This window comes from Somniosus microcephalus, chromosome 13, assembly GCF_052327205.1.
Source record: "Somniosus microcephalus isolate GS21.2 chromosome 13, FLI_Smic_1.0, whole genome shotgun sequence".
Classification (NCBI taxonomy): Eukaryota; Metazoa; Chordata; class Chondrichthyes; order Squaliformes; family Somniosidae; genus Somniosus; species Somniosus microcephalus.
The window spans coordinates 62,839,764-62,863,542 of NC_140999.1; the positions used below are offsets into that span (position 1 = coordinate 62,839,764).

General features: G+C 47.9%; 1 protein-coding gene across 1 annotated transcript in view; it reads left to right on the forward strand.

Moving 5' to 3' along the window:
• ankrd24 (ankyrin repeat domain 24) overlaps positions 1-23,779 on the forward strand; it is a 151,693-nt gene that overhangs the window by 115,788 nt on the left and 12,126 nt on the right. The window contains exons 16-17 of the mRNA XM_086004969.1: positions 6,713-6,834; positions 22,086-23,597. Of these exons, the coding sequence (XP_085861095.1) occupies positions 6,713-6,834; positions 22,086-23,597 (1,634 nt within the window). The remainder of the gene's footprint in view (positions 1-6,712; positions 6,835-22,085; positions 23,598-23,779) is intronic.

Genomic DNA, 23,779 nt, shown 5'->3' on the forward strand with positions numbered 1-23,779 from the left:
GGCACTGACTCTCACTGGGGTACAGTTCCCCCAGCACTGACTTTCACTGGGGCACAGTTCTTCTCGCAGTGACATTCACTGGTGTACAGTTCCCCTGGCAGGGACTCACACTGGGGCACAGTTTCCCAGCACCGACTATCACAGGGGTACAGTTCCCCGGCACTGACTCTCACTTGGGTACAGTTCCCCAGCACTGACTCTCACTGGGGTACAGTTCCCCTGACACTGACTCTCACTGGTGTACAGTTCCACTGACACTGACTCTCACTGGGGTACAGTTCCACTGACACTGACTCTCACTGGTGTACAGTTCCCCTGCAGTGACTCTCACTGGGGTGCAGTTCCCTTGGCACTGACTCTCACTGGGTTACATTTCCCCAGCACTGACCCTCACTGGGGTACATTCCCCCTGACACTGACTCTCACTGGGGTACCGTTCCCCAGCACAGTCTCTCACTGGGGTACAGTTCCCCAGCACTTACTCTCACTGGGGTACAGTTCCCCTGGCACTGACTCTCACTGGGTTACATTTCCCCAGCACTGACCCTCACTGGGGTACAGTCCCCCTGACACTGACTCTCACTGGGGTACCGTTCCCCAGCACAGTCTCTCACTGGGGTACAGTTCCCCAGCACTTACTCTCACTGGGGTACAGTTCCCCTGGCACTGACTCTTACTGATGTACAGTTCCCCAGCACTTACTCTCACTGGGGTAAAGTTCCCCTGGCACTGACTCTTACTGGGGTATAGTTCCCCCGGCACTGGCTCTCACTGGGGTACAGTTACCCTGGCACTGACTCTCACTGGGGTACAGTTCCCCGGCACTGACTCTCACTTGGTTACAGCAACCCTGGCTCTGACTCTCTCTGGGGTACATTTCCCATGCAACTGACTCTCACTGGGGTACAGTTCCCCTGGCACTGACTCTCGCTGGGATACAGTTACCCAGCACTGACTCTCTCTGGGATACAGTTCCCCAGCACTGACTCTCACAGGGGTACAGTTCCCCAGCACTGACTCTCACTGGGATACAGTTACCCAGCACTGACTCTCACTGGGATACAGTTCCCCAGCTCTGACTCTCACTGGGGTACAGTTCTCCTGCACTGACTCTCTCTGGGGTACATTTCCCATGCAACTGACTCTCACTGGGGTACAGTTCCCCAGCACTATCTCTCACCAGGGTAAAGTTCCCCTGGCACTGAATCTCACTGGAGTACAGTTCCCCCAGCACTGTCTTTCACTGGGGTACAGTTCCCCAGCACTGACTCTCACTGGGGTACAGTTTTCTCGCACTGACATTCACTGGGGTACAGTTCCCCTGGCACTGACTCTCACTGAGGTACAGTTCCCCAGACACTGACTCTCACTGGGGTACAGTTCACCGGCACTGACTCTCACTGGGGTACAGTTCCCCAGCACTGACTCTCACTGGGGTACAGTTCCCCTGGCACTGACTCTCACTGGGGTACATTTCCCCAAGCACTGACTTTCACTGGGGTACATTTCCCCAGCACTGACTGTCACTGGGGTACAGTTCATCTGGCACTGACATTCACTGGGGTACAATTCCCCGGGAACTGACTCACACTGGGGTACAGTTCCCCAGCTCTGACTATCACTGGGGTACAGTTCCCCTGGCACCGACTCTCACTGGGGTGCAACTCCTCTGGCACTGACTCTCACTGGGATACAGTTACCCAGCACTGACTCTCACTGGGGTACAGTTCCCCCAGCACTGACTTTCACTGGGGTACAGTTCCCCAGCACTGACTCTCACTGGGGTACATTTCTTCTGGCACTGACATTCACTGGGGTACAATTCCCCGGGAACTGACTCTCACTGGGGTACAGTTCCCCAGCACCGATTATCACTGGGGTACAATTCCCCCAGCAATGACACTCACTGGGGTGCAGATCCCCGGCACTGATTCTCACTGGGGTACAGTTCCCCAGCACTGTCTCTCACTGCGGTAAAGATCCCCTGGCACTGACTCTCACTGGGGTACAGTTCCGCTGGCGCTGACTCTGACTGGGGTACATTTCCCCTGGCACCGACTCTCACTGGGCTGCAGTTCCCCTGGCACTGACTCTCACTGGGATACAGTTACCCAGCACTGACTCTCACTGGGATACAGTTCCCCAGCACTGACTCTCACTGGGGTACAGTTCCCCTGGCACTGACCCTCACAGGGGTACAGTTCCCATGGAACTAACTCTCACTGGGATACAGTTCCCCTGGCACTGACTCTCATTGGGGAACAGTTCCCCAGCACTGACTCTCACTGGGGTAGACTTCCCCTGGCACTGACTCTCACTGGCGTACAGTTTCCCAGCACAGACCCATACTGGGGCACAGCTGCTCTGTCACAAAGTCTCACTGGGGCACATTTCCCCTGGCACTGACGCTCATTGGGGTACAGTTAGCCAGCACTGATTCTCACTGGGGTACAGTTCCCCAGACACTGACTCTCACAGGGGTACAGTTCACCAGACACTGACTCTCACTGGGGTACAGTTCCCCAGCACTGACTCTCACTGGGGTACAATTCCCCTGGCACTGACTCTCACTGGGGTACAGTTCCCCGGCATTGACTCTCACTGGGGTACAGGTTCCCAAATACTGAATCTCAATGGGTTACACTTCCCCGGCACTGACTCTCACTGGGGTACAGTTCCCCTGGCACAGACTCTCACTGGGGTGCAGTTCCGCAGCACTGATTCTCACTGGGGTACAGTTCCCCTGGCACTGACTCTCACTGGGGTACAGTTCCCCGGCACTGACTCTCACTGGGGTACAGTTCCCCAGCACTGACTCTCACTGGGGTACATTTCCCCTGGCACTGACTCTCACTGGGTTACAGTTCGACACTGACTCTCATTGTGGTACAGTTCCCCAGCACTGACTCTCACTGGGGTACAGTTCCCCAGCACTGACTCTCATTCGGGTACAGTTACCCTGGCACTGACTCTCACTGGGGCACAGTTCCCCAGCACTGACTCTCACTATGGTACAATTCCCCGGCACTGATTCTCACTGGGGTACAGTTCCCCTGGCACTGACTCTCTCTGGGGTACAGTTCCCCTGGCACTGACTCTCACTGGGGTACAGTTCCCCTGGCACTGACTCTTAATGATGTACATTTCCCCAGCACTTACTCTCACTGTGGTAAAGTTCCGCTGGCACTGACTCTTACTGGGGTATAGTTCCCCCGGCACTGGCTCTCACTGGGGTACAGTTCCCCAGCACTGAATCTCAATGGGTTACACTTCCCCGGCACTGACTCTCACTGGGGTGCAGTTCCGCAGCACTGATTCTCACTGGGGTACAGTTCCCCTGGCACTGACTCTCACTGGGGTACAGTTCCCCGGCACTGACTCTCACTGGGGTGCAGTTCCGCAGCACTGATTCTCACTGGGGTACAGTTCCCCTGGCACTGACTCTCACTGGGGTACAGTTCCCCGGCACTGACTCTCACTGGGGTACAGTTACCATGGCACTGATTCTCACTGGGGTACAGTTCCCCAGCACTGACTCTCACTGGGGTACAGATCCCCTGGCACTGACTCTCACTGGGTTACAGTTCGACACTGACTCTCATTGTGGTACAGTTCCCTAGCACTGACTCTCACTGGGGTACAGTTCCCCAGCACTGACTCTCACTGGGGTACAGTTACCCTGGCACTGACTCTCACTGGGGCACAGTTCCCCAGCACTTACTCTCACTGTGGTACAGTTCCCCGGCACTGATTCTCACTGGGGTACAGTTCCCCTGGCACTGACTCTCCCTGAGGTAGAGTTCCCCAGCACTGACTCTCACTGGGGTACAGTTCCCCAGCACTGACTCTCTCTGGGGTAGAGTTCCCGTAGCACTAACTCTCACTGGGGTACTGTTCCCCAGCACTGACTCTCACTTTGGTACATTTCCCCTAGCACTAACTCTCACTGGGGTACAGTTCCTCATCACTGACTCTCACTGGGGTACAATTCCCCAGCACTGACTCTCACTCGGGTACAGTTCCCCGGCACTGACTCTCACTGGGGTACAGTTCCCCAGCACTGACTCTCACTGGGGTACATTTCCCCTGGCACTGTCTCTCACTGGGGTACTCTTCCGCAGCACTTACTCTCACTCTGGTACAGTTCCCCTGGCACTGACTCTCGATGGGTTACAGTTCGTCACTGACTCTCACTGGGGTACAGTTCCCCAGCACTGACTCTCACTCGGGTACAGTTCCCCTGGCACTGACTCTCACTGTGGTACAGTTCCCCAGTACTGACTCTCACTTTGGTACATTTCCCCTGGCACTAACTCTCACTGGGGTACAGTTCCTCTGCACTGACTCTCACTGGTGTACTGTTCCCCTGGCACTGACTCACACTGGGGTACAGTTCCCCAGCACTGACTCTCACTGGGGTACAGTTCCCCTGGCACTGACTCTTAATGATGTACAGTTCCCCAGCACTTACTCTCACTGGGGTAAAGTTCCCCCGGCACTGGCTCTCACTGGGGTACAGTTACCCTGGCACTGACTCTCACTGGGGTACAGTTCCCCGGCACTGACTCTCACTTGCGTACAGCAACCCTGGCTCTGACTCTCTCTGGGGTACATTTCCCATGCAACTGACTCTCACTGGGGTACAGTTCCCCTGGCACTGACTCTCGCTGGGATACAGTTACCCAGCACTGAGTCTCTCTGGGATACAGTTTCCCAGCACTGACTCTCACAGGGGTACAGTTCCCCAGCACTGACTCTCACTGGGATACAGTTCCCCAGCTCTGACTCTCACTGGGGTACAGTTCCCCAGCACTGACTCTCTCTGGGGTACATTTCCCATGCAACTGACTCTCACTGGGGTACAGTTCCCCAGCACTATCTCTCACCAAGGTAAAGTTCCCCTGGCACTGAATCTCACTGGAGTACAGTTCCCCCAGCACTGTCTTTCACTGGGGTACAGTTCCCCAGCACTGACTCTCACTGGGGTACAGTTTTCTCGCACTGACATTCACTGGGGTACAGTTCCTCTGCACTGACTCTCACTGGTGCACTGTTCCCCTGGCACTGACTCACACTGGGGTACAGTTCCTCAGCACTGACTCTCACTGGGGTACAGTTCCCCTGGCACTGACTCTTAATGATGTACATTTCCCCAGCACTTACTCTCACTGTGGTAAAGTTCCGCTGGCACTGACTCTTACTGGGGTATAGTTACCCCGGCACTGACTCTCACTCGGGTACAGTTCCCCAGCACTGAATCTCAATGGGTTACACTTCCCCGGCACTGGCTCTCACTGGGGTACAGTTCCCTGGCACTGACTCTCACTGGGGTGCTGTTCCGTCGCACTGATTCTCACTGGGGTACAGTTCCCCTGGCACTGACTCTCACTGGGGTACAGTTCCCCGGCACTGATTCTCACTGGGGTACAGTTACCATGGCACTGATTCTCACTGGGGTACAGTTCCCCAGCACTGACTCTCACTGGGTTACAGTTCGACACTGACTCTCTTTGTGGTACAGTTCCCCAGCACTGACTCTCACTATGGTACAGTTCCCCGGCACTGATTCTCTCTGGGGTACAGATCCCCTGGCACTGACTCTCACTGGGGTGCAGTTCGACACTGACTCTCTTTGTGGTACACTTCCCCAGCACTTACTCTCACTCTGGTACAGTTCCCCCGGCACTGACTCTCACTGGGTTACAGTTTGTCACTGACTCTCACTGGGGTACAGTTCCCCAGCACTGACTCTCACTCGGGTACAGTTCCCCAGCACTGACTCTCACTGTGGTACAGTTCCCCAGCACTTACTCTCACTCTGGTACAGTTCCCCCGGCACTGACTCTCAGTGGGTTACAGTTTGTCACTGACTCTCACTGGGGTACAGTTCCCCAGCACTGACTCTCACTCGGGTACAGTTCCCCAGCACTGACTCTCACTGTGGTACAGTTCCCCAGCACTTACTCTCACTCTGGTACAGTTCCCCCGGCACTGACTCTCAGTGGGTTACAGTTTGTCACTGACTCTCACTCGGGTACAGTTCCCCAGCACTGACTCTCACTGGGGTACAGTTCCTCAGCACTGACTCTCACTGGGGTACATTTCCCCTGGCACTGACTCTCACTGGGGTACAATTCCCCAGCACTGACTCTCACTAGGGTACAATTCCCCAGCACTGACTCTCACTCGGGTACAGTTCCCCCAGCACTGACTCTCACTGGGGTACAGTTATCCTGGCACTGACTCTCACTGGGGTACAGTTCCCCAGCACTGACTCTCACTTTGGTACATTTTGTCTAGCACTAACTCTCACTGGGGTACAGTTCCTCAGCACTGACTCTCACTGGGGTACAGTTCCCCAGCACTGACTCTCACTTTGGTACATTTCGTCTAGCACTAACTCTCACTGGGGTACAGTTCCTCAGCACTGACTCTCACTCGGGTACAGTTCCCCAGCACTGACTCTCACTTTGGTACATTTCGTCTAGCACTAACTCTCACTGGGATACAGTTCCTCAGCACTGACTCTCACTAGGGTACAGTTCCCCGGCACTGACTCACACTGGGGTGTAGTTCCCCAGCACTGACTCTCACTGGGGTACAGTTTGGCCCTGACTCTCACTGGTCTTGATTTTGATTCAGTTTTAGTTTAGATTGAACCATAAAGTGCTTCATTACGTTGCCTACTCTTTTTTGCATTGTGTTGTTTCAGGGACTGAGAAGCTATTTTCTAAAAAGTGTATGAATCAATCTAGCGAAGAATGGCTTGGATCACTGCAGAGTCAAGTGGAGTCACTCACTACTGAAAACCAGGAGCTGCAAGGAAGACTGCAGGTAATGAACCCTCAAAACTTGGGCCTTGCTATTAACCCCCCCCCGCCCTCCCCATGATGGGCGGGAGAGGATTGAGGGAGGGGCTAAAAATGGATAAAAAAGGAATGCGCCCTGAAGGTGCTGTGTATGCACCTGTCGCCATTTTCATGTCGGCAGTGACATGAATCAGTCATTCATGAAAGAAAGACTTATGAAATAATACTGAGCGGCCTTCGGGTGTGGCTGTCCAGGGAGAGTATAAATACTTGGGCACGGGCCCAGCTTGCACAGGACATTCTTAACAGGAACCAGTGAAGGACACAACTAGACCTCCATGTTGTAAAACAGTTGATTAAAGCTTTGTTTAACGCTTAGACCAATTGCCTAGTAGTTTTCTTACGTCAGGCTGGTTTCGAGGCATGCAAGTGTGGCGTCGTGGGGTGGCGGGACACTTCATTAACATATTTAAATTAGGGTCCCACATTTCAATTGAGAGCCTGATTTAAATTTAACAATTGCCATTCGGGTAGCCCTCCCAGTGCAGTGCTGAGGAGGTGCTGCACTGTCACAGGTGCCATCTCTTGGATGAGAAGTTAAACCTAGGACCCCGTGTGGACATAAAAGATCCAATGGCACGATTCGAAAAAGAGCAAAGGAGTTCTCCCCAGTGTCCTGGCCAACATCACGAAAACTGATTATCTGGTATTTATTCATTGCTATTTGTGGGAGCTTGCTTTGCAGAACTTGGCTGCAGTGTTTCCCACATTACAACAGTGACTATGCTTCAAAAGGACTTCCTTTGCTATAGAAATGCAAGTTCTTTCTTTTTTTCTTAAAATTTTATTGAAGCCCTCACAACTACTTTTAACTTAAGTTTCAAATATTTTTGGATTGGAAAGGCAGAATTGCAGTTATCGCTGGGTCAATATCCTGGAATTCCCAACCAAACACTATCTTTGGAGCACCATCACCACATGGACTGCAGCAGTTCCAGGAGAAGGTCCACCACAACCTTTTCTGGCCAACTAGGTACAGGCAATAAATCTGTTTTTGCCCTCGTCACCAACAGCCCGAGAACAAATCTTACAATAATTTCTTAGGCTCTAAAACAAACCAAAAAAAGTATCAGAAATCGAAGTCATAAAATCATTATAGCCAAGAAATGGGCAGTGTTTTGACTAAAAATGGTTAAGTAGCGCCAGTTGAAAATCGTCTAGGCTGCACACAAAATTCGTCCTCACTCCTCATTAAAATGATTGCAGTCATGATTCTCATCTAAAAACCCAAGCTCATTGGCATTACACTGAAAAGATGGAAAAGACAGTAGACTCTGAATGGTGTTTTTGCGCCATCTCGTGGTGTTAACGTGTGGCGCTAAATGCAAGTAATGATTGTCACAGGCCTTTTTCACTGTTTAAAGGGGAGGTTCATTGATGCTGCAGCACCTCATTCTCAGCAGTGTTGAGTGTGCAGCTGCTTCAACAACCATAAGAAGAAGGAGAAGGAGCACTTATTTACAAATCCTGATGGCAGATCGCCGCCCCAGGGAGAGGGCCCGGAGGTTTACCGATGAAGCTTTGGAGGCATTAGTTTTAGCGGTGGAGAGAAGGCGGGCAGTCCTGTACCTGTCAACTGGCAGGAGGCCCTCGCCACAAGTCAGCTGGACTATGTGGAGGGAGGTGGCCCACCACATCATGGGCAGCACTGTGCTCCCCAAGATCCATACCCAGTGCAGGAAGAAGTTTAGTAAGGAGGAGTTAGATATATTTCTTAAGGCTAAAGGGAGCAAGCGATACGGGGAGAAAGCAGGGACAGGGTACTGAATTTGGATGATCAGCCATGATCTCATTAAATGGCGGAACAGACTCGAGGGGCCAAATGGCCTACTCCTGCTCCGATCTTCTATGTTTCTATGTTAATGACCCCACACGGGTGGTCAGGGTGAGTGAAGGCTTCAACAAATGTTCCATACCACCATCTGTACCACAAGCTTCACACGCTGCTCAATGCACCACACCTCCAGCACTCACTTACCAACAATCTCTACCTGGCAATACTCACACCCATGTCTCACACCTTGCACACAATGATAGCTATTCAACTATGGCAGGCACAAGGATCATTAGTTATTAGATTCATGTGATATGTGTGATATGTTTATAGATAAAGTTATTGATTGTGTTTGGAATATTTTGTGGTCTCTCTCATTTCACCTTTGCACCCAGGAGGATGCTGTGATATGACCTGAGACAGGGATTGTAGGATGGGCATGTGGTGAGCCACGGAGATCTGGGGTTTCATTCATGCGAATCGGACTCTGATGAGCCAGTCACAGACAGCCCGTCCAGAAGGCCGGTTGTCTCCCTGCCTCTGCCGTAGATCCTAGAGGGCGAGGTCCACTGCCAGTACAGTTCCCCATGACTTTTAGCAAGTGTTGTATGCTGGAGCTTTTCTGAAATAATTATGGAGTTTTGTACTTGCCACAACACTCCCTGATACCAAAGAACCTTAACAGGAATGAAGAAAACTCTTGCAGTAGCAGGAAGTAGCGCACACAGCCACTCAAACTTCAGAACCCTGCCAGGCCCAAGTGATTGGTGAGGATCCCTTTAAATGGTGTCGCTGGAGCCGGCTTCCTGCTGCTGCCGCCACCTCAACCTGTCGTTGCTTTCTCCAGCCAAAATGAAGATGGGTGATCGGGCATCATGTGAGCGTTGCACACTCACTCAGTGATTGCGATGTCCCCGGGGATCGAGTTTAGCGCCAGCTCTACCGGCAAGACGGATATGGCATGCGGCACTGGAACCGCCATCAGCTGGCGGGAGAGCTCTGAATAGCATTTTAGCACCATCTCGTGGCATTAACATGTGGCGCTAAACAGACAAATTTCTCCCCCATAGACTTTTACAGCACAGAAGGGGGCCATTCAGCCCATCGTGCCTGTGCCGGCTCTTTGAAACAGCTGCACAATTTATTCCCACACCCCAGCTTTTCCCCCATAACCCTGCAAATTAGTCTTTTTTAAATACATGTCCAATTGCCTTTTGAAAGCTCCTATGGAATTTGAATCCACCACCATTTCAGGTAGTCCGTTCCAGGTCTTAACAACCCCGTGTGAAGAAATTTCTCCTCATTTCCCCTCTAGTTCTTTTGCCAACTATTTTAAATCTGTGACCTCTGGTTACTGACCCACTCGCCAGAGGAAACAGTTTCTCCCTACTTGCTCTACCAAACTCAGAGGGAGATCGCAGGCCGGGAGGGAGATCGCGGGTCAGGGTAGAGATTGTGGGTCGGGGGAGGTCGTGGGTCAGGGAGGTCGTAGGTCAAGGGGAGGCAGGGGGACACTGTGGATCAGATTGGAGATTGGGTCGGTGGAGAGGTCGCGGGTTGGGGGAGAGTTCACGGGTCTGGGGAGGGTTCGCGGGTCGGGGGAGAGATCGCGAGTTGGGGGAGAGATCGCGGGTCGGGGAGAGGTTGCGGGTCAGGGGAGGGGTCGTGGGTTGGGGGAGAGATCGCGAGTTGGGGGAGAGATCGCGGGTCGGGAGAGAGGTCGCGGGTCGGGGAGAGGTTGCGGGTCGGGGAGAGATCATGGGTCGGGGGTTGAAGTTAACATGGGGGGTGTAGGATTATTATTAATTTGTCCCTGTGTTTAGGGAAATATCTCTATTACTAGTTCTAACCTTAAGCAGAGAAAAATAATACAGAAACTGGTACTAAGATTACTAAACACTTTATCGGTTCCCGAACAACAATAAACTCTAAACAGTACTCACAACTGGGAGCACAGATTAACCAGACCCTTGTTCTGGAGGAGAGCCCAGGAGTGTCCACCCAAGCGATACTTCCTTATCTTGTTCCTGTATCTGCGGTGCCTCTGCTTGATGATTCCTTTCCTATTTATAGAGTTTGGGCAGCTGAGTCGACTCCCATAAACTGTCATTGTTATTTTTTGTTGCAATGTCCAAAGTCACGACCTTTACCTTTTCTGTTTTCTGTTTTTTTCTAGCAGTGGACAAAAGTCTGTAGTTTGATGTTAACTTACAGCCTGGGTTTCCCATTAGGCAAAGTGTCAAATATTCCTGACATTTAAATGACCCGAAACAATCTTGTATCCGACAGGAGGTTTGAAGACATTGCAGGGTCAAGGCGGGGGAGACCATGGGTCAGGGGTTGAAGTGATCATGGGGGGGCTGGTGGAGGCATCGCGGGAGGGAGGCCGATCACGGGGGATGGGAAGCAGGTTCGTTTGGGGGTTCCGCGGGGGAGGTGGGAAGGGGACGGGGGAGGGGGGGAAGGGGGATGGGGGGAAGGACTCCTGCTCCTCCTGGCCCACAAGCAGTGCTGGAAAGGCACTGACCTGCTGGATCCGGCCTTTCTCACCTCCCTCCAGTTGCCGGGTTACCGGAGCCCTGGGATACATTGGCCGCAGCCGTTCAATCTAAATGGCTGCTCAAATCTGAGGCCCGCAGCCTCATTAACATATTTAAATAACTGACCCGCCTCTGGTGAGCAGGTTAGTTGCCCGCCCGCCCCCAGCCCGCCTGTTAGAATGGGTGTCTCCGAGGCGGGTTGGGTCAGGTTTCAGATTTTTGAAATTTTAACCCCCTCTCCCACCCGTCATGGGGGTTAAAATGTCAGCTGTGGCTCAGTGGGTAGCACTCTCTAGGTGGGAGGGGCTAGGAGTGAGCCAGGTGTTACTGGTTGCCTGATTGCAGCTGGGAGTTGGAGGGAGTTTTGTAAAAAGTTGGTGGTGGGTTTTGGGGTTTTGTTTTCAGGTTTTAGGGCCTTTTTGGCCCACAAAAACAGCCAGATGGCTGCTGAGGGGTCCGGAGTGCTGGGCCTCTCAGAGGACAATGTTCCCGAGAGGAATTTAATTAGGGAAGAAACTGTGGTGGGAAAGGAAAAAAAAGGCCCAAAGATTTGGGCCGGGACACCAGGAGGTTTGGTAAAGAAAACACGGTGGTGGTGCAGTGTGAGGATAAGAAGATTCGAGCTTGGGATATTATCCAGGCGGTTCATGAGGACTGTGGCGAGGGAAGCTGCTTTGCCTGCCGACCAAAACCGAATGTGGGATTCGAGGTGACGGTCAGTGGCCGTGAGGAGGTGGAAAGACTGTTACTCAGTCTGAAAGTTGGTGAGAAATTCTTGGAGGTGACTCTTGTCGAAACCTCGACTCCGAGTAAGACTCTAAAACACAAGCAGTACCGTCAGACTGTTAGTTTAATTTTTACTTGTACAAGGGGAGCGCTGCCTGGACAAAGGCTAGGCCAACATCTCCACTGAACATCAGTGAATGCAGCATATTTATATACTCAAACAAGCAAGTGTTCCATAAATCACGTGTAATGGTATTGTATCATTTTAAACACATTAAGAGTTTGCACAAGGACAATCAAAAGGTCAGCAGGACAGAAATATCTCCAGACAAGGTTAGTTAATCATATATTCTGTCAGGAGGTTCTGTCTGAATCTTGTTACCAAAATGATTTACTTACTCATGTCTGATCATCTTGTTACCAAGATGATTAGCTTACTCAATAGTTTTGCTTCTTTGTCTAGCGACAATCATTACTAGTTTATCTATTCTATAGCCTTATGCCTCCCTTGTGCTAGTGAGTCAATTATAGCTGTTATCACATCCTCAATGTGGGTGGGTATTATGAAAGATCTCTTGGTCCTGGATACGTTGTGACACATTTACTTTTTCTTGCTTTAGCTACAACCTAAGCAAGTTTGTTCTTTTACTTGGCCATTTTAGTCTACCCAGCATGCTAAGTATAATGTCACTTTCCACATTCCCCCCTTTTGCCCTAACTAGGACAATAATCTAATCAGATCTGGATTCTTCGGAGCCTTTCTAACTCAATGGCTTCTGCCTTTTCTGAATTTTGTTGAAACAGCCAATATGCCATTTTATTGGAATTAAAGGGGATAGGTCTTAATGGAATTCCTCCCTTCATACGGATGGGCACCTGTGTGCATACCCAACAACTGGAGGCATTAGTTCCCCTAGCATAAGTGTAAGACATATACAAAAAGGTGTTTACATGCAATTCAGGCATTACAGGTATTATAAGTGTCACAAGGAAACATAGTCCTAATGTCCATTTCCATTTACTGATGGGGTTGGCGATTCCTCTTCCTTGGGTTCTGGGGCTCATTTGCAGTGCGAGGCGTAGATCCATGTTGGTCTCTCTTTCACCTTTACAGCAGTGTTGGTGGTTAACAGGATCTGGGACGGACCCTCAAATCTTGGATGACGGCTACTCTTTCTCTTGAACACCTTTACGTAGACGAACTCGCCGGGCTCCAAGCTATGGCATCTTCCTTCGGCAGGGTCAACTTGGGCTTCTTTTACGTGCGAATGGAAACTAGAAATACATTTTGTTAGAGCAATGCAATAGTTTAGCATATTTTCTTCCATTTTGTGAAGGTCCATTTGTTTAGCAGTAAACGGTGCGGAAAAAGGCAATCGTTGGGGACGTCCCATGATGATTTCATGTGGTGATAATCCTGTTGTTCTGTTTGTTGCTGACCGCATTACCATCAATGCTAGGGGTAACAGTTCGATCCATTTGAGTCCAGTCTCATCACATAGCTTAGCTAACTTATTTTTCAACATTCCATTATATCGCTCCACCAGCCCAGCTGACTGTGGGTGATAGCTGCAGTGAAAATGCTGATTGATTTGCAAAGCCTTACACATCTCTCGCATAATTGTCCCAGTAAAATGTGACCCATTGTCACTCGAGAGTTGTACAGGTATACCGAATCGTGGTAGAATTTCCTTTAACAAATGTTTAGCGACGGTAACAGCATCATTCTTTTTACATGGAAAAGCTTCAACCCATTTAGAAAACACATCTATAATAACTAATACATACTTAAAACCCATACATGCGGGTAATTCAATAAAATCCATTTGCAAATTCACAAAAGGTCCTGTTGGATTTGGGTGGGAGGCAGACTGTACCTTCTCCGTTTTTCCCGGATTCATCGCCTGACAGGTAGTACACTTTTCACTAATTTGTTTTGCAATTGCCGAAATACCCGGTGCGTACCAGGTCTGTGCGATATAGTCTGCCATCCCCCCTTTGCCTGCATGTGTGAAAGTATGAACACAGCGGGCAATCCATGGGAGCAAAGATCTTGGTGCCACCATGCGGCCGTCATGGTGAACCCACACTCCCTTAGGTGTTTTATCACATTGATCTTGTGCCCAGGCTAACACCTCCTCAGTACTGGCCTGTGACTGAAAGGCCAATACATCATCCAATGTGGGCGGCAAATCAACGGGTTTTGTGTTTTTAAGAACATAGGCTGACACCTGGGAACCTGTATTTGACAAAGCAGCACCTTTTGCAGCCCTGTCAGCCCTGTCATTGCCCAATGCAATTTGGTCCTGATTGCCTGTGTGTGCGTGACATTTAATAATAGCAATTTTACGTGGACACTGGACAGCACGTAAAAGATTGTCAACTTGTTCTGCATTCTTGATCATTGAGCCTGCGGAGGTCAAGTAACCCCTAAATTTCCAGATCTGTCCATAATCATGGGCAACTCCAAAGGCATACCTTGAATCTGTATAAATATTAACAGTTTTGTCTGTGGCCAAGATGCATGCTCTTGTGAGCGCGAATAATTCTGCTTGTTGTGCTGAAAAGGAGTTTGGTAATAACATTGCCTCACAGTTGAATTGTCCGTCGTGATGGCGTAGCCAGTGCGGGAAGTACCTTTGTCATCTCGGAGGGCTGAGCCATCGACGAAATATATTAAATCTGGATTTTCTAGCTGTGTTTCACTTAAGTCCACTCGGGGTTTGGTGACCAGCTGGGTTACCGTCTCACAGCAGTGGGGTGTGCCATCCTCAATGGTCGGGAGGAGCGTAGCTGGATTTAGGGTTGCGCATCGCTTTATGGTCAAGTTTGAATTGGACAGTAATTCTACTTCGTACTTAATGGTATGTGCTGATGTTAGGTGTTGAGTGGCATATTTGGTTAACAGCACCTCGACAGAGTGTGGGACATGTAGTACTGTATGATGATTTAGAGACACAGTTTGTGCTTGTTGTACAGCATAGTAAGCGGCGGCGAGTGCAGGCAGGCATCCCGGCAGACCGACTTCTTGTTGGTATTATAATGCCCTGGTCAAGTAAGGACTTGATTACTGGTTCAATGCCTTGTTCTGCTGCTTGGGAGAGAGGATATTGTGCCTATCTTGGGAGTGGGACTGCAGGATTGAGGGTAACCTTGTAGGGTTGTGCAGTTAACATCTTTCCAACCTCATTGGGGTGGCTGGACCATACTTGCTTGGGGATTTGACTCAGAAGTTTCTCTACTTCTGGTAGGAGCGGGAAGTTATGGATGTCCAACGCCCTTGCCTCAAATTTGCCTTCGAACAGCAGGCTTGTCTGCAATTCCACCCCGTATCCCTGCTTTTCTTCATACTGGACCAAGGTACCCTGAGACACTTGCCACTCTTTTTCTATTCCTAGTCCTCCCATTCTTTTAACCATTGGTCCCAAGTCCCTTGGTGCATGTCCTTGTGCCACCGCTAGGGTGCAATGTGGTTTACTGTCTTTTTCTTCTAACAGGTCCCATGCTTCCACGGGTAAAAGAACAGCGGTGGTTATGCCTTCGGGACCAATTAAAATTTTCTGAATTTTCAGCAAATATCTGTGTTGCAGAACAGGCTTATAATATCTTTTGTGGTATTTGTCCATTCCTGTCTCATCATAAAAGGCTGTGCAGTGGGGCTCTGTATGCCAATGGCCCAAATGCAATTCTTTCTGGTATTCGGACACTGATCTAAGGACAAATTGGAGGGAGCCTATAATAGTTGACAATGTTTTGCTAAGACCATCTTCACAAATCTGCCATGCGTATAGGACTGGGGACAATTTGATCTGTAGTGGGTGCATACCACATCTGTCTACGGGAACATGGACTTCAAGTCCTTTTTCAGAGCAAACAATCGTTGCCTTCATTTTGCATAATAAGTCTCTTCCTAATAAATTCACTGGTACTTCTCGAGATTCCTGTAATTATCTACTTGCACATTGAGGGGTTCTGACCAAGTCATGGTCTGAGTAACTCCTGACAATCCTACGCAACTGGCACTACTGGCTGTACACGGAATTCCTTCTGCATATTGATTTGTCAACACTGAGTTGGTGGCTCCCGTATTTACCAGAAAAGGAATTTCTTTTCCCTCCATATTTATTATTAAGGTGGGTTCTTTTGTCATATTGGTTGAAACTGCAGGCAATCGTACTAGGGGTAATTGCTTTTGGGCAATCTGCGGGTCAGGTCCCAGGCGTCATGTTGAATAGGGTAAATTTAAACTTTGTCCACTTTGATTCTGGGTAGCATTTTGTGCTCCCCACTGGTTGTGGACTGAAAAATTCGCTTGAGGGCGGGTGTGAGCCTGTGCTTGGGTAGAACCATTTCCCTGGGTAAATTCATTACCTTGTCCCCCATTTTGTTGTAATTGCCAGTTTTGACTTTCTTTCTACTGCTTCTCCCTGGGTCCCTTTCTAAGAGACACCCCTCGAGACACGTTATTTGGTCTAGATTAAATGTACCATCCGGTGGGAATGGCGTTTTTCCCTTTTTGGTCCATTTTACCCATTTGGGTAAGTCATCTATTGATGTCTGACCACAATTCTGGAGCATGTAACAGGCAGGTGTGCCTTTTTCTGGTGTTTTACTTGCTCTGGCTCCCATTTTTATTGGGTGCGATCCCCTGATCACTTTTTACTCTTTACCAATTTAAGTATTTCTAAGACCCAACCTCCCCTGTTGAATCCCCTGTTATGTTTTTCCAAGAGCTCACAGACAATAGTAGCACAATAATACAAAGCTAAAAAAAATTACAGAGATGACAAAAATTGCAAAAACCCAGAGGGGTATACAGATCAAAATTCTTATACACTAACTAAACAAATAGCCAATTCTCGGTCTGTGTTGTACGCACCTACAGACTGAGTCCTTAACAGTAAAACTTATTACTTTAAAATCCTGTTTTTCAAGGATAAGTCCTATCTTTCAAGGACGAGCGTCCCTTTTTTTTTACTTTTCCTCTATTTCAAGGATATCTCTCCCTTCCTTTCAAGGGTAATCGTTTCCTTCCTTCAAGAAACAGGGACCTCTACAGACGTCTCTTCTTACCTTCCTTTCAACAATCTGCCCGGCCTGTTTTCAGAGTTCAGGTTTTCGAAATCTGTCTCCCTTTTCTGTCAAGCTGAAAGAGGAAGTGATAACAAAAATTTCCAACTCAACCCTGAAATGAGTCTTAACAGATCGCAGTACTCCCGCCGAGACAAACAGACTACACTACTGTACTTGTCCAAGGAGGAACCCCTTTGGTGACTAAGCACCACTGATAACTGGCCAGTTAGGGTACGTTCTTAGAGAGTCATCGTGTTTTTGTCCGTTTACTCACCGGTAGGTAGTAAGCGATCTCGGTGGAACCTCCAAGTTTTACTGTCGAAATCTCGACTCCGAGTAAGACTCTAAAACACAAGCAGTACCGTCAGATTGTTAGTTTAATTTTTACTTGTACAAGGGGAGAGCTGCCTGGACAAAGGCTAGGCCAACATCTCCACTGAACATCAGTGAATGCAGCATATTTATATACTCAAACAAGCAAGCGTTCCATAAATCACGTGTAATGGCATTGCATCATTTTAAACACATTAAGAGTTTGCACAAGGACAATCAAAAGGTCAGCAGGACAGAAATATCTCCAGACAAGGTTAGTTAATCATATATTCTGTCAGGAGGTTCTGTCTGAATCTTGTTACCAAAATGATTTACTTACTCATGTCTGACCATCTTGTTACCAAGATGATTGGCTTACTCAATCGTTTTGCTTCTTTGTCTAGCGACAATCATTACTAGTTTATCTATTCTATAGCCTTATGCCTCCTTTGTGCTAGTGAGTCAATTATAGCTGTTATCACATCCTCAATGTGGGTGGGTATTATGAAAGATCTCTTGGTCCTGGACACGTTGTGACACATTTACTTTTTCTTGCTTTAGCTACAACCTAAGCAAGTTTGTTCTTTTACTTGGCCATTTTATTCTACCCAGCATGCTAAGTATAATGTCAATTTCCACACTGTGCTATATTCAGAGGAGGTGGTGGTTTAATTTTTAAACTTGCCAGTTTACATTGAAGATGAAGTGCTAAGCAAAAAGTTGGAGTCGTGGGACATTAAAATCTGTTCTGCAATAAAGAGGAGGTACTATCCGGGAACACGGGTAGCAGACGGAACCCGGTATATAAAGGTGCGGTTCCCAGAGGGGGTGAGATCATTGCCGTACAGTATGAAGTTCGAGACACTGGCAGGAGTGCAGTACTTTCGTGTGCTGCATGATAACCAAGTAAAGGTGTGCTATTATTGTCTTGGACATGACCATCTCGTAAGAAACTGTCCAGACCTGTATTGTTACAATTGCAGTGAGTCAGGAAACATCGCTCGGAGCTGCAAGGCGGAGAGCTGTGGGGTGTGTCACAAAGGCCCCACCCGCTGTGAGTGTGTGGCAAAAGGGAGCGATATGAGTGATGAGGAGATGGGAGAAGGAGCAGGAGATGAGAGTGGAACGGCTGGAGGAGCGGTGCGGTCGGAGGACACAGCCGGTAAAATGAAGGAGAAAGGAGCACAGGAAGAGGCAGAGGATGGTGGAGCGGAGAACGGGATCGAGATGGCGGAAAACACGCCAAGTGCTGTGGAGGGGAACAAAGACAGCAGCGGGCAGCGAGGGTCGGAAGCCTGTAAAGTGCCGTTCAGTCCGTAAGGGTGACCCCGAGCTTCCGGTCGCCTGTCATTTTAATTCACCACTCCATTCCCACTCGGACCTCACCATCCTTGGCCTCTTGCATTGTTCCACGGAAGCTCAACGTAAACTCAAGGAACAGCACCTCATCTTCCGATTAGGCACTTTATAGCCTTCCGGACTCAATATCGAGTTCAACAATTTCTGATCATAACCTCGGCCCCTATTACATTTTTACTTATGTATTTTATCCACCCCTTTGTTTTGGTTTTTCCCTCCACCCCCCCCTTTCCTTTTTTTTTCTTTCTCCCACATGGCAGCTGTCTCTCATTCTGCCAGAACATTTAACACCTAATCTGAGCCATCTTTTGTCTCCACTAGTCCTATCACCATCTCGTCTTGTTTTGAATACCTCTTAATGTCTCTTCATTTCTTTTGTTCTCTTGCAGCCCTGCCTTTCGATCTATTTCATTTCCTTTCCAGTTTTGAAAAAGGGTTAGACCCGAAACATCGATTCTAATTTCTCTCCACGGATGTTTCCTGGCCTGCTGAGTTTTTCCAGCATTTTCTGTTGTTATTGAGCTGTGAAACGCTGATATTTCATCTGTCAAGAACACTTGACAGATGAAATTTCAGTCTGTGATGTCACCTGTTGCCGGGTGGCCCTAATTGGCCTGCTGAGCCCGCTGGGCGGGCTCAACAAGGTCAATCAAGGGAAATTCGCGTGGATTGGCCGGACGTCGAAGTAGGCGGGTCTAAAACCCAAAAGTTGTAGCTCCGCCTCCTTCCCAACAGCTTCGGGAAAATCAACCCTGTTGTTTTGAGCATTTTTTAAAACGAAGTGGGATAGGAGGGCAGGGGATATTGTATATGGAATACAATAATATGTTTTTGAAATCGATTAAACTTCTCCCTAGGTTTTATAAGGGGGTTGTAGAGACTTGGGCCCAATTTTTAAAGAGTGTGCAGTTTATGCCCAAGGGGGCTGAGGAATTTTTAGAACAGCCCTTATTTTTGAATAGGTGGGTCAACATCGAAGGGGAGGTATTATTTAATCAAGCTTTTATAAAAGCTGGGATTATATCTGTGAAAGATGTATTATACGAGGTAATTCCAGGTTGGTTGCCGGAAGCGATAATGAGGGACATGGTGTGGGAGGAGGATCAGGAGGTAGAGGAAAAAGCAATAGGAATCATGTATGAGAAGATTGTGAGGGCAATGCCACAGGATTGGATGGAAGAAATAACTGCGGAAATCTCCAAAGGAAGTAAAATGCGTCCTGCTTTTCCAAGCTTTGTACTGGAGAAAGGGGGAGAGTTGGTCCAATTTGACAACTGTAATACTCGAGATTTCTATGAGGTATTCAGAGAATGGAGATTCAAGACCCCTGCTGGTCAGGAGTTTTGGCAGAGTATATACCCACAGCTGGACTTCAACAGGATTTGGAACGGAGTGTGGGCAAATTTTAAATGCCCAGAGTGGATTGAACTGGATTTCAAATTGGCTCATAACCAGATTTTTACCATGACAGTCTTGTGCAAGATTGGACGAGTGGAGGCGGCAACTTGCCCAATGTGTGGGACACGGGATGAGACTCTGTCCAATTTACTGGTGTTATGTCCGCAGTTAAATGACTTTAAGTACTATGTTCGACAGTTGTGTGAAGCTTTTGTGCTGGGTGGGGACCGAAGAGCGAGAATGGGAATCCCGTGGGACTCAATTTTGAGATGGGGATTGCAGGAGAGTCTGCCCGAGTCTAGCGGAGCGGCAATTAATTTAATGTTCAGTTTGGCTAGATCCGTGATTGTGCAAAGAAGGAATGCTCTGTTTTTTAAGGGGAGGAGAATCAATCTAAAAGAGTATTTTAAATATAAGCTAAAAGATCATTATACGGCTCTCTGGATGTTTTATTCAGAAAGGAATTTAAGGACAGTATTTTACAACCAAGTTTTAAAGTACAATCGATTAATATATGTTACAGAGGACAAATTAAACTTCAGGTTTTGATGTTAAAGTGTGGTGGCAGAATGGCTGTGCAGAGCGGCGGAATTGATTTGTATCATACAATGAAATGATCACGATGTTGTAAATGTTCTTAATGTTCAATAAAGTAATAAAAAAAAAAGTGGGCAGCACTCTCACCTCTGAGTCAGGAGGTTGTGGGTTCAAGTCCCACTCCAGGGACTCAAACACATAAAGCTAGGCTGACACTCCAGTGCAGTGCTGAGGGAGTGCTGCACTGTCGGAGGTACTGTCTTTCGGATGAGACGTTAAGCCGAGGCCCCGTCTGCTCTCTCAGGTGGATGTAAAAGATCCCGTGGCACTATTTCGAAAAACAGCAGGGGAGTTTTCCCCGGTATCCTGGGCAATATTTATCCCTCAACCAACATAACAAAAACAGATTATCTGGTCATTAGCACATTGCTGTTTGTGGGATCTTGCTGTGTGCAAATTGGCTGCCGTGTTTCCCACATTTACAACAATGACTACACTTCAAAAGTATTTCATTGTCGGTAAACGCTTTGAGACATCTGGTGGTTGTGAAAGGCGCTATAGAAATGCAAGTCTTTCTTTTAAAATTCTCCTCTTGCCTCCATAGGCCAGACTCTCTGTCCAATTTCAGTGCTGACATTCGGGTATAGTAGTGTCATGGTTATGTAACTGGACCAGTAATCCTGAGGCCTAGGCCACTAATCTAGGGAACATGAGTTCAAGTCCCACCATGGCAGTTTGAGAATTTGAATTCAGTTTAAAATACATTCCTCTGAAACGGCCTAGTAAGCCACTCAGTGGTACCACCGCCTTCTCAGGGCAGTTAGGGATGGGCAATAAATGCTGGCCTTGCCAGAAACGCCCATGTCCTGTGAATGAATAAAATAAATCTAATGTCCTTTGGGGAAAGAAACCTACCATCCTTAGCCGGTCTGGCCTATACGTGGCTCCAGTCCCGCACCAGCCTATAGTCTGTTAACTGCCATCTAATGTGACCGAGCGAGCCGCTCGCTTGTAGTGAACTGCTAGGGATGGGCAAGCAATGCCCACATCCCAAGAATGAATTAAAAAAAATTAACAAGTTTATTTTAAACAGGTTAGTAATGCTGGTCGGAAAATTAACATTGACGTGTGATTAGCGCTGTACTGAGGCGGGCGGTATTCTGACTTGTCAGTTGTTTATTAGCTTGTTGGGTTGGCCTGTATTAAAACATAAGAAGATTGGAATGACAGAGAGAAGATAGGAACATGCAGGAAGGAACATCTGAGTTGTGCAAAAGAGCAGCTCAGTGGGTTTGGGTCATGTGAAAATAGACTTGCAAAGTAGTTGCAGCAATGGTACATTGGGGCATTAAACCAACATTCTCAACCGTACCTGGGTGGTATAAATGATACCAAGCCAAGATAATTAACACATGGACAATGTATGACCTATTACAGAGTGAGTTACTAATCAGTATTTAAGATCTTCAACTTTATCACCCTTGCATTTTTTTTCAGGAGTTAGAATATTTGCAGAAAGGAGCAAATGAAGAGGAATCTTCAGGAAGCCAGGATTTTATTCCAGTTCTTCTCTACGACTCCTTACAAGCAGAGTGTGAGAAGTTGAAGGAACAGTATGAACAGGCCCAGGCTACAATCCTGGAGGGGATTAACTCGGCAACCTCTGAAAAGCTAGTTTCAGTGGAAGCATATGAGCAACTAAAGGTCGAACATGAGCAAGAAGTCCAAAGGCTGCAGGAAATTCTTGATGAGCTCAAGGCCAAGACAGACTCATCGGTAGAAGTTCCATCCATAGATGAGAAATTAGAGGTGAAAGACATGGCAGAACATGAAAGACAAGATGTCCAAGAACTCATAAAAATATTGAAGGAAACCCAAGACAAATATGAGGCGGCAATGACCGAGGTTCAACAACTTGAAGAACAGATTCAACTGGGAATCCTTTCAGTGGAAGAAAAGGAAACTGTAAGAAACACAGAGACTGTAAGAATGGCCCCTGAACATGAGCTAGAGAGCATCAAGGTGCAACTTCTCCGAGCACTTAAAGCCAAAGTACAAGAGGAAAAGAAGGTGAAAGCATTGGAGGAAAAGGTGGATGAAATGGAGAAGACTCTGACTCACAGTGTCCCTTTGGAAGAGTACGATGAAATGAGAATGTCACTAAATATTTCACTTGAAGAAATTTCTAAAAAGAATTCCGTGCTAATAGAAAAATGCAATGAGGTAGAAGATGAACTCAAAGAACTGAAGAGAAGCCATTGCGGGGAGGCAACTAAAGTATCCAAAGAAGACAAGGAGCAGTTGGAAGAGCTGACAAAAGCCCACAAAGAATTGCAGGAAAAATGCAGAGAGCTTCAAACAGAATATGAAATGAAAGTTGAGGAACTCGGGTCAGTACAGTCTACGTATGTCCCAAAAGAGGAGCACGAAGAGGTGAGGGAGAAGTTAAGTAAATCCCTCAGTGAAGCTAACAAGCAACTCTCTGATTTAAAAGCGAAGCACAATGCAATCCAGCGAGAAATCACAAGGCTACAAAATGAGGTAGAACATCAACGGATGAGTTCCATATCTCGGAATGAGCACGTGAAAATGAAGGAATCACTTGAGCAATCCCTGCAGGATACAAAAGGGATGGTAAACAATCTGAAGAATCAATTGTCCTTGAAGGAAAAAGAGATTTCCCAGCGACTGGAGGAGCTGAAGGCAATGAAAGGACAAACCATTCAAAAAGAAGAGCACGAAAAGATCACTACCTCACTGAAGGCTGAGGTAAATTCTTTGATAATTAAATTAAACGATCTGACCAAGAAGCATGAGAAGACCTGCACTGAGGTGTTCCAGGTCCAGAGGGAGGCACTCTTTATGAAGAGCGAAAAGCACGCTGCAGAGGACCAGGTGGCTGCAGTGCAGAAACAGCTCAACAACTTAAAGTCGGAGTCAAAGAGGGTCATTGAACTGCATAAACACATTGAGGACTCCGCTGATCTTGTTAAGGAAAAGGATAAGAAGGTATTGAAAGATTTCACAATCATTCAAGTCTTCAGTGCTGTGGAATCAATATTATCTCACGTGTCTGTCTGATCGCTCTTAGATGTTTTTGCTGTACATTCTGAAATTTAATTGCCAATTTTCTTCCGTTTCATCTCTTAACGAGATGAAACATGGATTGATGCAGGCCTCTTAGCTAATGA